Source organism: Python bivittatus, unplaced genomic scaffold (assembly GCF_059951505.1).
Source record: "Python bivittatus isolate LINGU-HERP-01145 unplaced genomic scaffold, Pbiv_v1 ctg000690_np1212, whole genome shotgun sequence".
Lineage (NCBI taxonomy): Eukaryota > Metazoa > Chordata > Lepidosauria > Squamata > Pythonidae > Python > Python bivittatus.
Window position 1 is genome coordinate 9907482 of NW_028277096.1, and position 17576 is coordinate 9925057.

Genomic DNA, 17576 nt, shown 5'->3' on the forward strand with positions numbered 1-17576 from the left:
CTGAACTTCATATACACAATTCAGAAACATGGTAGTTTCTATTTACACCAAAGCATCAGTTTCAAGGGAAGAAATAAGGCTTTTGATAACCTTAATATATTACCTAGACAGGGATTGGTAATGGTACAGGTAGTTCTTGTTTAGCGGCTACAATTGGGACTGGCAATCATTAAGCAAAGCATTCGCCAAGTGAAACCATGACTGCTTATGACCTTACTTCAGCTTTCCTTTGCTTTACAGACCTGCAAAGGTCGTAAATGCAAGGATTGGTCATAAAGTTACTTTTTCATCACCATCGTAACTGTGAATGGTCGCTAAACAAGGACTACCTGTATATATTCTTGAGTTAGCCATAAACATTTACTTGTATTTAAAATGGTGGCTCCTGTTGGGGTTCCACGTTGGGCCAGCCTTCCTAGGAAATTACTTTGTGAAAAGTTAAAAGAGGTTAAAAACCAGCAGAATAAGATAACTGTCAGTGTATGACAAAAATAATGCTGCTTTGGAGTGACTCGTTTAGAAACACAAGCAGTACTCCATTGGCTGGATCTGACTCTGATTCAGTCTGAAAGCAAAACTTTTGGGAATTTTTAGAATAAAATAAGTCTTCAGATACCTTTTTCCTTCTTGGCAAGTCATTGTCCAACAAGTGTAGGATACAGCTTCTCTGTTTGTTTTTTCTCCCACTCACTCCTATGTGGCCAGTCAAGGAAACCACCCCTCCTTCCACCAACTCCTCCCCACCTCTACCCCATATATTTTGGATCATCTTAAGAAAGGCAAGAAAAGGGACATGATTAGCTCCAAGGCATTCAAAGTTTAAAAAATGTCCTTGAAAATAGAGGAAGGGATAGCCATTCTAAAAGTTCTTGACCTAAATCAGGTGTTTTCCTCTGCATTTTACACTCTTCTCATTTAGCTTTACCATATTCCAATGAAATACTTCATAGTAACAGTCCATAGTAAAGGTCCATAGTAAAGATCCAATGAAGATTTGAAGCAATGTGGGGGTTTTTTTCCCCTGGCCCTGACAGCTTAGAGGCCAATGCCCATTCCATAGCCACCTACCTCGAAGGCTAGTAAGAAATTATGCCCATTTTTCTTCTACTATGAAGTTTAATTGGTCATCCTTCTGTACACCCAGGTTGTTTCCTCCTTAGCTTTGGTTAGGGATAAGGCAGCCTTCCCCAACCTAATGTCCTCCATATTTAGCTTTGGTAGAAGCCCAACATATCTGGAGGGTACTGGATTGGGGAAGATGAAGGTAAGGCAGCTGGTGGGACTGGTCATCAACCTGCTCCAAAGAATAATCCCCCATCCTCTTTGCTGTACCATTTTGCCCCGTATGTTCTAATCTCTAAAAAAGGATTCCTCAGTCCCTTATCCTCAGTTGTATGAACAGTAGCACTGATCGGGTTCTTCCCCAGTTAAGCAAACTCATTTGCTTGCCCGTTGTGCTTCACACTTTGGGAACCAGCAGCAGAAACCTAAGCATCTGCTTCACAGTACGGCAAATACCATATCAGCCTCCTTCCAAATTTTAATCCTAGAAAATACTGAATGCCAGAAATCTTGGGCTATGTGGTAGATTCCAAGGTCTGCCTCTGTTATTGACTTTATGCAGTCAATTGACCTTACATGAAATACCTAGACAACTGAATTGGGCCAGAAAGTGCACACACCCCAATGGATTTTGAGTTTCATACTCCACTGTGCTTCCAATTATTTTTCTGGGGATAAATTTACTTTGCTCCATTTAGTGCATGCCTATAAGCCTCCTGTTCTCCTGGTTCAAATCAGACCCTCCTTGCTATTCCATGTTGTGCTGCTTATTGCAAAGGGACATTTGTAATGAAGTGCATCTGACTTGCACCAAGAAACATCCAGAAGGTAAAGGATCATTACAGGTTCCTGCACCTATACAAGTTAGGTCACTGATATGAGGACCAGTTCTCCAGTAATGCTCCTCTGAGTTAATGCACACATTCGTAAACACACACACAAGCACAGCCCTTCAATAAGCTCAGTTAACAACCCTTTAATTAACAACCAAGTGCAAAATAATTTACAGTCTATCAAAACAGCCCTTAAACTCAGGTTAAGAAGCACAGAAAGATTGGAACTGCTCATTCACTGCTTGCAGTATTGGATTCCCCCGTGCATGTCAGAGAGAATCCAGAGATGTCACAACTGAACACAAAAAGGATTTGAGGACAAATCTATGGATAATGAAACAGAGCTTGGAAGGGATGAATATATTAACAATGAACTCCACAACTGTCTAGCTAATTAACTCTTCATTTAGATTAATTGCATATGGGACAGAAAGAACAATCTGCTCACCACTTCTTGATCAGTTTTTCCATCATTACTTGACAGATGTAATCCTGCTTGACCAGGGGTGCAAGCCAAATCCATCATGGAAAAAACAATATTTGGCCTAATGCCGGCACCAGAAAAGTCAAGGTGCGTGCATTGAATATAGACAAAACTATATCATTTCTGCACCTCATGCCCTTTCTGGCCTGAATCAGATCGTTTTCACAATCACCACCCCATTTCCAGTATGTACTTGCAATTCAAGGAAGTTAAAGACTGTTGCCTGAGCTCGTGGTGATGCTAGTTTGGTGGTGGAAATGCTAACTTTTCAGAATGACATATACTGATTTCCTTTTGTTTTCTTGTTCATGCTGAAGCCTCCATAGGGTGCCTCACTGGTAGGTATATGCATCTTTAGAAGGATTGCTAACTCTCTTGAGATGTAGTTGGGCATGCTTGGAAAAGGCAGATTGGCCACCAGTTGAGCCCAGGCTGAACCGCCTCATCTTCCGCAGGCAGGATTGTCACTGACTAGCCCCCTGATGCTACAGTTGACCAGCAGAGCTCTTTAGCATCCATCAACCCAAAAGCAAAGGGCAAAGTTTAGACATGTCCCTTTGCAATCACTGCCCTTTGGGAGGCCATTTTGACTTTCAGACCTAACATACATATTTTTGCCAATGGAATAAAATTCAAGCGATTGAAATTTAGAGTCCAAGAGGTAGAGAATCCTTTCGTATCCTGACTAGCTTGCTAAAGGCTTTCCAATCCTTCCCTGATGTTCCAGTTATCAAATCATTACCCCATTTTTCTTTTCGGATTAGATAGGGGATATTTGTCCTTTTCATAGATGCATGCAAACTGTTATTATTTTTAAAGTTCCAATCCCTTTCCCCAGATTTCTACAAGTTAACTCTGAAAAAGTGGGGAAGGTCTCTTCTATCTTTCTTTAATTTTTAATAAGCCCAACATCTGTATGGTAAGACTTTGTAGAGAGTAGAAGCATTATCCCTGCTGTTTCCCGGAATAGTCTTGCACCACTCAACCTCATAAACAGGTTTGGTTTACAAATTTTATTTAAAAAACAACAACAGAAGAGACCCTTCAAATATCTCATCACCCACTGTAGATGTTTTTCCAGGAAAGGACAAGTGCTAGCCTGTCATAATTATGGCTAGCATTTGTCCCATCAGAGATCAACTGGCAGTGAAATATTTAAAATAGCTTCCAGCAGGAGCCATGGTATATTTATTTTAATTCTTCAGAATTACTAAGATCCATTTGCTGCCCCAGCAATTATTATCTATCATATATTGTTCAGAGAATTCAAAGAAGATAGCTAAGTAAATGGAAACAAGTAAAGAAAGATTAAAAGGACAGGGCATGCTTAGCTTGGAGAAGAAAAGAGTGAATGTGTACATGTTAACTCTCCACAGATTCTTAAAGGACTATCATCAAGAAATAGAGATTTGTTCATTGAGGCAGATATGAGGAAGGGGGAGGGGGTTAGTTACATTTCAAGGTAAATTTCAATTATAGTAACAGGAAATTATTGAAGATAAAATAATTGACAATGGAACCAATTCTTCAGAGGATCAGTGGGCTCTCCCTTGCTGAAGATTTTTAAGAACAGCCTTAGCAAATATCAGCTGAAGATATACTAGCTCTAAATCAAGTAGAGTTTGAACTAGATAGCCTAAACGGCCATCCCAACTCTATGATTTAAATATAAGTGTTTCACTAGAAAGTTAAACAAGAAGAAAGGGAAGAGAGAAAAGAAGAATTGAGAATATTGGTACCTCAATAATAATCTTTAGTAATGCTTTAAGAGTAAGGAAGCTCTTAGTGAAAGAATTCCAAATACTGTACAGTGGTACCTCTACTTACGAACGCCCCTACTTACGAATTTTTCGAGATACAATCAGCTCCAGCCCCAAAAATTTACCTCTACTTACGAACTCGCCTCGACTTACGAACCGGATCCGCGGCCATTTTCCGCCCATTCCACATGGTCCGCGGCCATTTTCCACCCGTTCCACATGGTCCGTGGCCATTTTTCCGCCCGTGCCACATGGTCTGCGGCCATTTTCCGCCCGTTCCACGTGGTCCGTGGCCATTTTTCCGCCCGTGCCACGTGGTCTGCAGCCATTTTCCGCCCGTTCCACATGGTCTGCGGCCATTTTTCTGCCCTGCCACGTGGTCAGCGGCCGTTTTTCCGCCCCTGACGCGTGGTCCGCGGATGCCAGAATGGATTAACGGTAATTACATTGAACCTTATGGGAAAATTTACTTCGACTTGCGACCAACTCAGCTTGCAATCAGAGTCACGGAACGGATTAAGTTCGTAAGTAGAGGTACTACTGTACATGATTGTTGTTCCTTATTTCTATAAGTGAATGTTGAAGGACTATGCAAATAATGTTTTGACTTGAGTCAGCCTCCTCCAACTTTCCAAAAATGGTGTACTACATCCTTTATCAACTACAGCTATCAGGTCCCTGTACAGAGTTATAAGCCAACACATCTGCGGCTCACCAGGCTGGGATAGACTGCCTTAGATGACCAAGTTGTATTGGAATCACAAAGAATTGTAATATTGGTAGAACATGAACAAAAGAATCAAAGAGGTCCTCATTCCTTAAAGTTTAAAAAAGAAAGTAATATCTATACATTTGCGCTTATGTGGCTTAAAAGCCACAAGTAACAAGTCCTGTGGAAAGAATATTTTGACTTCTGTATTGTCTACATGATCATGGATCTTAGACTTTAATATATTTGAAGATTTTGCAAAAAGTGTAGTAAAATTCTCTGCATGTGTGCCCAGAGTTTTCACTGAGTTTAGTAGTTTTCTCCATTGCAGAAGTTGTAGTGTTCACATGCTTATCATGGAAACACATGGAAACAATTCAGAGTAAACACAGGTCACTGAAACCCCTCCCTTCCTTCTGACCCAGCATTCTTCCACATTCCCAAATCCAGCCTCTGAGATTTCTCCAGGTGTTGTCCAAAGTCTATTGTGCCTACATCCTCAGCCAAAAGAGCTAGAAATTTGGTGGTTTGGGTTTTTTGTTTTTGGAGAGTTGATATTCTCAAGCAATTTCCCAAACTTTAGCTTTCTGAAGCCTTAAAAAGCAAATCCTTTTTGATGGAATATATAAAAAAGAAAAGGTGCCCTTGAGTAAAGGTCAATGTCAGATGACAGCCTCCATGCAGTTTCTTGCTAGCATTACAGAAGTGGATTGCCCTTGCCTTTTTCCAAAATATTTTTTCAACTTCCCACCTGATCCTGGAATTCCTAGGTGGTCTGCCAGATGGAAAATAGAGCCTTTTCTGAGATAAGAATAATTATTTCTGACCCTAAATTGCAATATACCAGGTAGAAGCTCTTGGCAATAGGTAGCGTTCCTCATTTTTGTTGTAAACATGTAGCACTTCTTAAAGCAGAAGCCTTTAATGCCATTTTGCCCATGACTGTTTTCAGTTCTTTTATTGTATCCAAGAAAAAGCATTAAGTTCATAATTTTCTGCTTTATGGATATGTAAAAATCATAATGCTTTGACAGTGCTACAAACCTGAGCATCTGTGCCTCATTGCCTTCCTGGGGCTTTAACCCCATAACACAAAATTTCAAATGCTTTGGATCCTGGGAAATACAATTTGCCCAGGACATCCATCTTTAGTATAAATGCCAAACATCCTGGAAACCACATTTCTCTTGGAAATTACTCTTTTACCTGCAATCATCAAGAGAAAATGCTGGTGGCCTATGTCTCTATTGGTTGCTAGATAGTCAACAATTGCACCTTTGCAAGATGCCTCATATCTTCTCTATCTACCTCATAGTTTTCCATAAGAACAACTTCCCCTTTGGCTGTCCACCAGAGAGTCACCCTATAGCCACCACTTCTGAACAAGGTGTTATTTGTAAACATCCCTACCAATCAAATTTAGTCTGAATAATATACTTGCCCAAGGGCATCTGGCAGGCTTCAGAAGTGGGAAATGTATTTATTAGATGTATATCCCACCTTTCTTTGTACAACTTAAGTTGGCATATATACTACTTCCTCTTCCTATTTTCCTCACAAAAAATATCCTGATAGGTGAGTTGGGCTGAAAGAAGACAACTTCTTTGACTAGTTGGTCTGGCCCAAGTCAACTAGCCAGCTTCCATGACTAGGGCAGGACTAGAATGCACAGTCTTCCAGTTTCTGGTTTCCAGCTCCTTAACCATAACACCAAACTAGGAACCCAGTACTTTTCAGAGACAAGGTGCCCAGGGATGCTTATTATTTTGATATTCTTTAAGAATAATTCAGAGGTGGAACTTCATACATAGGATGACCAGTTAGTTGAGACATTTTCAGATAATATCTGATGTATTGCTTGTGGTACTAAGCCACACACTTGTTTTTAATTCCATTTTGGAAAACCTTGAGATTGTTAAGCTTCTCAGCAGCTAATGTATATTAGGCTGTAAAAGCCTCAGTAATACGAAGGCCTTTTCTGGGCAAGAGAAGCCATAAGGGGTTCCTATCAGCAGCATGATTGGTATAGACCAGACTTCCCCAACCTGGTGCCAGATGTGACCAGATGTATTGGACTGCAACTTTCATTTTCCTCATCCAGCATGGCCATTGGAAAGCACCATATTGGGGAAGGCACCATATGTAAACTTATTACTGTTTTCATTTCACTGGCTAGCAAAAGTAACCAGAAACATGGAAAATATTACTTTCTTTTAATGGGAATAAGGCATTACACAGTGTATTTAATTATATCAAGCAAATGGGTGTTTGTAGGCACACCCAACTTAACATGACTGGGGCAAAGTATAACTGGGGTCCAGAAATTTGGAGGATATCGTACTGTGTGTGTTCAAAGAATTTGAGCAAATTGTTAAACTTTTTAGGAAAAGAGATTTGCTATATGATCCTCTTAGCCTTGATATGTGGGTCCATGTAATCAACAGCCTGCCATAAGTTCCATTACCTCTAGTGAGCATAATTATAGGCACACACTAAATAAAATTGCTACTATTATGCTGCAGGATTGCTAATTTGTGGAGGTATCTTGGAAGGGAATAATTTGCTTTGGCTTTAGAAATTAGAGTTGTCTGTGCTCTTCTTACAGGTTGAGTACAGGCCACCCTAATTTCTACTTTTTAAGAAAAAAGTTCTAGGGTAGCAAGGGTGCTGCTGTTCCTCTCATTCCCTGTTCCAACCTCTCTAGCAAAACAGGGCTTCCGTTTTGCCCATAACAGGAGAAAAATTGGTAGAAGACACAGTGAACGCAACCTCTGCTATTATCTTTCCAAAGCTTATCTCCAAGCCACATGCGCCTCCAGGCTCCCAGCTGGCCACCACACACAATAGCGTTCTGCCATTTAGGTGTTCAAGGAGAATTTACATTGGTACATTCTAGCGAAGGGATTTTTGAAGAGGGAAAACTATTCTGTGAAGAGGGAGACTGAGGATCCACGGGAAATTACAACGACCAGGGTTTCTTAGGAAAAAAATACTATGGTAACATTGGTACAAAGCTGATAAATGCCTATAAATACAGAGATCCTGATGATCTCAGTTTATGCTGGTCTATGACCGTAATAAAGATCTGATTTGATTTGATAATGATCTCTGTTAGCCTAGCAACTTTTATCTTGCTGTATTATTTATAGTGATAGAATTTTGAAATAGCATAGAATCCATATTAAGCTGTTCTGTATCACAATAATTCTTTGTTAGAACAGAATAACATCTGAGAAATCTCTGCTACGGCTACATACCTTTTCATTTGCGGGGAAAAAGCATATCTCCTAAAGTACATGTTTCCATACTAATGATTCCATGGCTAGTTTTCCAGTGACTGCAGTTAAAAGGGGTAATGCAGCAGGTGGAGGGAAACATTTTCCTCTGCTAAGACCCTGGAGAATCCATGAAGCTAGTCAAGACTAGGTTAGATGAAAGGGGGAAATGAAGTGAAGGAACATTGCTGTTCTTCTAAAACGTTTCTCAAAATACACCTGGTGTTGCCAAATTTAATGGTGGGATTGAATGGATGTCACCAGTATGGTATCCTTTAAATGCACAATTTCCAGTATTCCCGGCCACCATGGCTGTTGAGAGTGGAGGAATTCTGAATTAAGGGATCCTGGTTGCTGAGGATCAGAGATAAGGATAAGGAGAGAAGCTTCCTGCTACATGTCTGGAGGTTACAAATTTCTCAGATTCCAAATCTGAATGGAAACAACATTGTTGGTTTGGTTGTGCCAGTAAAACACCAACCATTTGCAACTCTCCAAATATCTATGATAAATCCTTATTACCCCTATGTTGTGATGCTTCTCCATGAGAAGAAAGTCAAGGCACAGAAACCAGTTTTTTTTAAAGAAAGATCCAAACAGAAGTCCGATTCTGTCAATTTACCCAGAGAGAGGAACAAACATACTGTTTCTCTCCTTTCCCTAATTGTTTGTTGCAAGGCCCTAGGAGACAAGGATGGTTTTGTTTTTTTATTTCTCTTCTCTCTCTCTCTCTCTTTCTCTTTCTTTCTCTCTCTTTCTCTCTTGCATTTTTGTCAATCTAATGATTCACTTATATTGCCCAACTTTTCCCTTCTCTTCATACCTTACCTACTAAAGGAGGAAATGCCACTTTCTTGGTAAGTGGACGTTAACCAAGAGGGACTTAAAAAAAGTGGTAATTTAACAAAAATATTATAAAATGAAATTAAAAAAGAAATAAAAGAGAATAGAACGCTGGTGGAGACTCTGCACAAAGTTCAAAACCCAGGAAGAGTTCAGAAACTTTTCTTTGTTTATTTTCAGTACTGATGACATTTGTGGAGTTTCCTTTTTGTTTAAATTTTGTTTTTCCCCCACCATCCCTTACCCCCTCCATCATTTACACCACCATGCCCCTCCCCATACTTCTGTCTTCTCTTTTACTCCTTGATTGGCTACCAACAAATAAATTTATTTTTTTAATCCAACCCCCCACCTGGACCTCTGTTTCTAATCCTTTCTTCATCCCATAACATTCCCCCATCCATATCCCCTCCTTCTCTCTTTTAAATATCATTTTAAATCATTAAAAAAAAATCTATATCATGTAATTTCATTTTTCCAAGGTGATTCCCTCCTCCCGATTGAACTTTCCCTCCTATTTACATTTGGTTTTGGTTCATTTTCTGTTTTGCATGCCAGAGATTTGCATGAGCTGCGTTGTTTAAGGACGAGAGATTGAACAGGGGATCGAGGTGCAGAGTAGTTTCTGTGTAGCCTGCCTTATTCAATCATTGTGCATTGCCGTTGTGAACTGCAGCTTTCCTTGTTGGTGGGGGGTTTCTTTTAAAAACCTCTCCTTTCCTTTTTTCTTTCTTTTTCCTCCCTCTTGCTCGCTCCCTTTTTTTCATTCTGCCAGAGGTTGGGTTCCCTGTCGCCTTCAGCCAGAGGGCACATAAAGACCGAAACCCTATCGCTCCACGCCAAAGAAAGCAGGGGGAACAAACATGGGCCCAAGACCCCTCGGAGGTCCACATCCCCAGGGAGATGCTCTGGAGGAGACAGACCCTCCCACAGGCGCCACACCAGATCCACATCAAAGCACAAGCACAAAGGGCGTCGCAGGGCCAAAACCTCTGCAAGCAAGGAGTCTTCGTGGTCTGTCAGCCATACAGGATATAGCAGTGACTCAGAAGGGTCTACCTATTCTCATCAATACCACGCAGCCACCGGGGCAGAAAAGAACCACAGGGTACATCTGAAAACGTAAGAGCCAAAGATTGTGGTGCATGTATGAATCGTTCAGTTCAATCATTCAACCCTATGGTCAGGAATACCTCCTTGGATAAAATTCCAGCTGGGGGTGAGTTCAGCATATCTCAGTAGCTAATGGGTAGCTTTTGATGGCCAACGTTATGAGTTATCCATGTGATCGGACTTAGCAGATGTTTGTTGCCTAAGTCACATTCTTGGATTCAGTACAAATCTGCAGTGATGGGTTTTGCATGCTCCAGGCCCCTAAAACAAAAGGCCATCTGTTTTGAAAAAAACTTGGGGATTGATTAAAGTCCTTAAACTCTTTAAATTCCTTTTCTTTAACGTAAAGTATATCCTGTTTCTCAGAAAACATTATTTGGAGCAACAGCCGGAACAATCCTGGCTTAAAGATAAAGAATAATTAAAACAAAGAACAGCTTTGAAATGTCCCACAGTGAGATTTTGGACGCAGATTGTCCAAAATCAGTCTATCACCACAGCAAGAAAAAATTTAAATTTAAATTATAATAATTGAGTACTACCATTTGCAGATAATACCCTGTACCTTCAGCAGGACATATCTCAGCCATTCTAAGATATATGTTGCCCAGAAAATAGAGGTATGCTGTAAATCCTGAAATATTCTGTTTTCTTCCTGTTCTTTGCACTCCAGATCTCATTTTAGGTAACATTCTGCTCCCTGTCCTGCCGATGGAAACAGCCCTGTCCAACAAAAAATTGAATTGGAATAGCTTTATAAATGAAGGAACATTCCCATTTGTGAGAATTTAATTCCAAACTGAAAGCTGAACACAGGTCTAGAAAATGTAACCATCGACTGCTTAATGATTAAAACGGAGTTAGACTGCTTGACTACTTTTTCCCCACCCTGTTTTTTTCATTAGGTGCCCCCTTTTTTTTTTTTTTTAGTCATTCTAACACCTTATCCATTTTAGAGCTGTCTCGACTCTCCATTCCATCTGTCCCTAATTCTGGCATCATGATAAAATGCCTTTATAAAGAGCCATTAGTGAGATCAATGGAGAGATGTGACTTGGCTTTACAGCGCCTTGGATGGCACAGTGGGACAGATGATGGCGTGGCAGAATTCATTCTTTCCACATTTGAGTCTGTTCATATTAATTAGCATGTGCACTTTTATATAAATATGTATGCACTTTGGTGATATCTATACAGCTATCATACTTCCTGATGTTTTGGGTTGCCCTATGTTTTCAGCTGCCAGTGAGAAAATAATAATCAATTGTCTTAAGGCCACCCAGCTCCAGAACAACTGTGTAGCTTACCATATATCCAATACATACATTTTTTGAAAAAGCACAAGTAAAACAACATGAGTGCCCGGACTAAAACAGCATTTGCAACATGCAGAAAAGGCTTTACAGGAGCTCTGCAGACACCCTAATTCCAGCCTGAGAACACTGCAAGGTCATAAGGGACTTCTACAAGTCTCTCTTCCATTAATTTTTCATATACTCTTTTGTAGCTGTCTGAAGGGTGCCTATTCAAAGTCAATGTGCTTTATTTTGGTCATTGACCAAACTTATAAAACCTAACAGAATAAGCTTAATAAAATAAAATTAATAGGATGAAAAGGAAAACAAATACAGTCAAATTGAATTGTTCCAGCAAGGTCGTGACTGATCTTGGCAGCCATTAAACAAAATTTGGTGACATCATAAAGAAAGTACACACTGAGAGTAATCCTTCCTAGCAAAGGTCATTCAAGGATTTTAGAATGTGATAGCATCTCTGGGGAAGGAGTGGTAGATCAAGGAAACATCAGAACTAAAAGAGAAAGTGGCTGTTCACAGGGCTTATTGTCCACCTTCTTCCCACACCTCTGTTTCTGGCATGTTACCCCATGTCTTTCTATGGGAGAGATTGACAGAGAATGCCACAATAAGCTTTTTTGTACTTTCATGGGGAAGAAGTCCACAGTATTCAGTGGCCCCTGGGTCATCATTCTAAATAAAATATCCCATTCTGTTCACAAAGTTAGTAGAATTCCTATCAGTTCTTTGGAAAACATTTAGTATGAGTGAAACAAATTACATATACAGATAATAAAATATCTGTATTTGGCTTTGCATCTCTTCTAAAACAAATCTAGTGCGTATTTTCCAAAACTGGTACCTTTCAGATGTGTTGGGACTCCAACAACCAACATTTCCTACTGAGAATCCTGGGATGTTGGAGTCCCAACATATATGAAATCACCAGACTGGGGAAGATAGATTTAAATAAGAGGATTTTTTTTTTTTGGTGACACACACAGTATCTGAGAAAATATGCAAGAATAATGCACATTAAGTTATTATATTTATATAAGCATGTGCACTGGAATAAATATAATGAATAACTAAACCAGGTTATCAGCTGCTTGGGACCACAACCAAACTGAACCTCCAGATTCATGAGTGAAAATGTATAAATAACAGCTGGGGGTGCAAGTCAGGAGGACTGCTGTAGCCACTACAGGAAGTGGGGAGCTGAATTAGGTGAACCTTTACTCTAACCCAGCAGGCTTTTCCTAGGTCTTTACCTAGGTCCTAACAAGGTCCCCTATTTTGTATCCATACCCTTGCATGAATCTGATCCTCAGGTGATTTAAATCTTAACACACTGCGTCTTTTAGGGCAAAAGAGAAGCACCACCGGGGAAGGCCACATAGTTGTTCTCCGACTTCAGCCAAACACTCCAGGCACAACTCTGAACGAAGGAGGAGTCTATCTCGCAGCAGCTCCTGGAGCTCTAGCCGGTCTCCATCAAAATCCCGATCCCGGTCCCGGGAGAAGAGAGCTGGACGCAGCCGGACTCGATCAGGATCACAGAAAAAAACAACAAGCAGCAGGTATGGAGGCCGCAGTTCCTACTTCTAACAATGGGGAAAAGGTGGTAGCTCTTTGGAGTCCTTGGCGCGCTCTGATCTTGGTTGCTTGCTTGCAGACGTTTCATTACCCAACTAGGTAGGGTCATCCGTATGAGTAAAGGTGGGATTTGCTCCCTGCTTATATACAGTAGCTTGCCCTGTCAGTGTTGGTGGGGATGTGGTTTTCTCCTTGGTAGTTCCTTGATCAGGGTATTGTTTTCTACTTGATTGTTTACATCTACACACCATTCAAAAGAGACAATAAAAAAGCTAAGAAGGAAGCAAACAAACAAAAACAGAACACATCCTCTACAGCAGCCTACACCCAGATAAGCAGGGATTAATACCAGACAAACAAGCAGAAAACAATACCCTAACCCTAACAAAGAAACTTTGAAAGCCATGTGTTCAGAATGATAGTTTCCTTTTCAATTCAGGCAATAGTCGAATACCTGCCTTCTGCAGTGCAGTTTTAACATTAATATTTTATAACCCATGCAGAGCCATTTAGAAGTAGACAGTACATAAACATGTAAAATAAATGTTTTATCAGTGTTACAACTTGCGTTTGTTTCTAGGCCTGATGGGAGCTTGATTATTATTTTACCTACCATGCACAGCCCAGGCTGACAGCAGTCTCATAAATTGAACTCCCCAAGCCCAGAGTCTCTTAAATATGTATGGAAATAGCATTTAAACATTGTTGGTTTTTTCACAACTAGGGAGAAGGACAACGAGCCACGAACACGTCATAGTGACACAGAACCAACCCGTGCCCGACGCCGCTCCCGCAGCTACTCCCCCATCCGAAAGAGAAGGCGTGATTCTCCCAGCTTCATGGAGCCTAGAAGAATCACTAGGTAATTATTATATTATCCATTCCTATGGTAAACCCCTGTACATGTGGAACAAAATTTGTTATTTAGAACAGATCTTGGAAACAAGCTTTTGAGTTATGTAGAATTGTTCTTCAAACAGAATGAAGAATAAAACTTTTAAAAATAAAATAAAATGCTTGTAGAGCTCACGGCTGATAACAGCTGATTTGAGAACTTTTAAAGTGTACAAACACTAAGTGGTTTCAAATGGATTAAGGTTTTCTCTGAAATATTCGGAAATTTGGTCCTATCTTGGTCTCTCAATTTCCTTGATCTGTATGATCAGAACTTCTACATTTCCAGAGGTAGGGATGCAAAAGATATCTAGCCAGACAAATTCCACTGGAAACAGATTTACACGATCTGCTTCATAGTAAAAAGTGTCCTAAAAGCCTGATGATATTGATATTCTTCAATCTAATGTCTGCAGCTAAAAAACAATACACACTTCTGAAAGCATTGTACAAACAGTAGCAGTTGTATAAAAACCCAGCCTACGTTGAAGAAAGCTGTAATTAATAACAGGAACTCATAAAATTAATATAATAAATAACATCATAGAAATTTGCAGAAGGCAAATTTATATCTCTGTGTGTTTGGGTAAGATTCTACAGATTTAAATCATCATAAAAGAAGATAGGCCAGAAGATTATCCCATGTTTAGTAAAATGGAGAGCTCCAAAAAAACCCCTTAGAAGTGGTTCCAGAATTAAAGTTCAACTCATATTGACACCAAACAAGCCAAGATGACTGTGAAGCGTTACCATCTTATAATTTCAGGAATTTGTATAATGTTTTGATAATGTATTGCATTTATACAGATAATACTGAGATTACGGGCAACACTTTATTGTTGGTATTATCTTAGAAATTAAGGATCCAAAATACATTTTCGTCCCCTTGATTTCAGTTTTATTTTAGTCGCTATGTTGTCTTAGGGTTCTCCTGTTGTGTCGTTATGAGTTTTAAGTAGTATTGGACTGTTGTTTAAAATTGTTTAGTGTGGGTTTTAAACATTTTTCATCCCTATAAGAGAGTTTGGAAACAGGCATCTACTGGGGGAAGGGGAGGAGGCGGGGGGCTTGAGATGCAGTCAGATCTCTGTTGGGGTAAAGGAGGTTAAGATTTCCAGTAGAAGAGATGACTAAACACCTTTTTTCACTCTCATCTGGAACTTGCCTCTAGTATCATGTCTAACTCTAAAGAGCGGTCTGCCCCAAACCTGACCACGTTCACAATCTGCATGTGTGTTTGAGTCCAAGTGTTGTTCCTGTATGTCAACTGACTTCTTTGTCTAGAAAAGCTTTTGCTTTGTCTGGCATGCTAACGTCTCTCTTCCTTGTGAAAAGAAAGCACAACTGGCTACAGCTGCATGTCTAGTTTAAGTAGTACAAGTAGGTCTCAATTAGTGCGGTTGATGAATCCCACAACACGGTTGCCTTCTGCGAATTCACAGTATTCAAAATGATATTTCTGTGGAAAGGAGGGTAATTGACTCCAGCTTGACAGAAATGAAAAAAATTAAACATAAATTTTTATATGTATATTAATGAAATATTTCAGTAAAGGATTAAAAAGAATAATTTTCTTTTTATTTTTAAATCAAAATTTTTTAATTTTTGATTTAAATTTATGGGTAACAAAGTCACAGGGTAGTTGTAGAAAGCAAAATAAAAACAAAAAAATTCTACCATAGTTTCAGGCATTCCAACATCTCCTATTTTAGTGTTGCTATGACCCCATTCATGTTGTTCAATTACATCAAATTTTTACTCTAATGTAATCATAAGCCTCTTCTTTTTGAAACTTTTTAAAACTTGTACTGTTTTCCTCTTTTAAACTTGTACTGTTTTCTTCTGATGCGATCTTCCTTTTCTCCATTTTGCACACACAAAGATTAGCAGTGTCTAAAACTCCAGCTGCGATGGCACATATGCTAGCCCTCACATTAACTGAATTTTGGGTCACCTTAAATGCAGCCTGGTATCAATTTACAATTCGCACTAAATCAAATATCACATTATTCAGACTCGCACTAATTGTGACCTACTAGTATCTCCAAAAAAGTTAGATGTAAACTTCCTCACCCAACTTGTCCAAGGGTAAGAAAGTTCTAGCCCAAAGCATCTGGAGGACACTAAAATGGTTGTTCCTGCCTCGGTTGCAACCAGATCAGATTACTGTTTTGCAACCAGTAAATCGGATTACTCTTTGAAGAGTGTTTGCAAATTACAGCTAGCACAGTGTCTGGGCTTTTCTAACCACATTCAGTTTGATTTCTTCAAACTGCACTGACAAATGATCATAAGACCAACTTTTTCCACATAGAAAGCCTTAATAGCTTTGGTCTGGGATGTTGATGGACCACCTCTTCCTGCACTAACTTGTCAGTTGCGTTCCTCTGTAGAAGGTCTGGTTGACAGGGATGCAAGATAAGACTTTTCAGTGATAATGCCCTAATTCTGGAACCTCTCCCATCACCAGAAGATTAAGCTCCCTCCTTTGGTGTATTTTAAGTGGTCCAGTTCAGCCATATTTATTCTCTAAAACCTTTAAGGCATTTGTTTTAAGTGTATGGAGTTTTTACTGGTGAAAATACCAAAACACATTAACATGCATCTTTTTTTAAAGAAATAAATATTTAAGGCCCATTGTTTTGGACAGAGGAAGCATATTCTGCAGCCCACACTCCCAAGATGGTTATTATAGAAACTGTCTGGGGCTTGAGTCAGTCAGTCTGTTTTTTCCTTCTGCCTTCCATGTTCTTTGTTTTTTTCAAGTTACACAGGAGCAAATTATGGCTCGAACTACAGTTAAACACAAAGCTAATTAACTCACAACGTCGATGTAATTCCTTTAGTTGCCTTTCCAAACCAGGACTACTCCAGATCTATCAGACTGAAAATCCTATTACACTCAGTCAGAATGACTGGGATAATGGGATCTTTAGTCTAGCATAGTTGAAGGATACCAAACTGGGGAGGTGTGCCTTAGAACTAACTTCCCTCCCCTCCCCTCCTCCTCCCTTCTTTTTCTTTTCAGCTTCCACCAGCACTTTGTAAGCTCATAGGTTACTATTAAGGAGTTTGGGAATTTTTCTAATCAAATAATTTATTTTAATTCACAAGTTTATTCTTCTGCATATACAAGATGCCCTACAATGCAAAATATTTAAAAGCCACTACCTTATTTTGGGGTGGCTTGGTTTCACTAATAATCACTACTCACTCAAACCCAATACTGGAAGGAGTGATGGTTCAGCTTCATAGGTTGATGAAAACATTTAGTAAAATCCTAGAAGGCAACTCCACAGTGTTCATTTATCTTGTGCAAATGTCTACTCCCTTCTCCTACCAGTTTAGCACGTTCTTACTGTCTTCTGTTTTGCTCCCCCCACTCTTAAAGATGCAAATCTCTCCTTTTCCATCCTCTCTCAAGGTTCTTCCTGGAGAAACTTCAAGTGAAGCCCATAGCTGCAAGGCTGGGTTACCATGGTAACCTTCCTTTCCATCAGAAACCTGCTGTGTGTCCTTGAATCCATCACTTTGTGAAGCTTTGTAGAGCTATGCTTTACCTCTGCTGTTTCTCTCTCTCTCTTGTCTCATTAATAATGAAGCTAGGATGATGGGTACATCTGATGGTTCAAGAGTTGCTTTGATTGGTATCTAATGGCATGAGAAAATTATGGATGGGCTTGGTGTTGATGAAACAAGCTGGTTTCCTTCT

At 39.7% G+C, this 17576-nt stretch overlaps 1 protein-coding gene across 1 annotated transcript in view; it reads left to right on the plus strand.

Moving 5' to 3' along the window:
• The window catches only part of SRRM3 (serine/arginine repetitive matrix 3), a 70202-nt gene that overhangs the window by 48912 nt on the left and 3714 nt on the right, over positions 1-17576 (plus strand). Inside the window, exons 11-13 of the mRNA XM_088152560.1 lie at positions 9742-10088; positions 12739-12954; positions 13695-13832. Coding sequence (XP_088008686.1) covers positions 9742-10088; positions 12739-12954; positions 13695-13832 — 701 coding nt within the window. The remainder of the gene's footprint in view (positions 1-9741; positions 10089-12738; positions 12955-13694; positions 13833-17576) is intronic.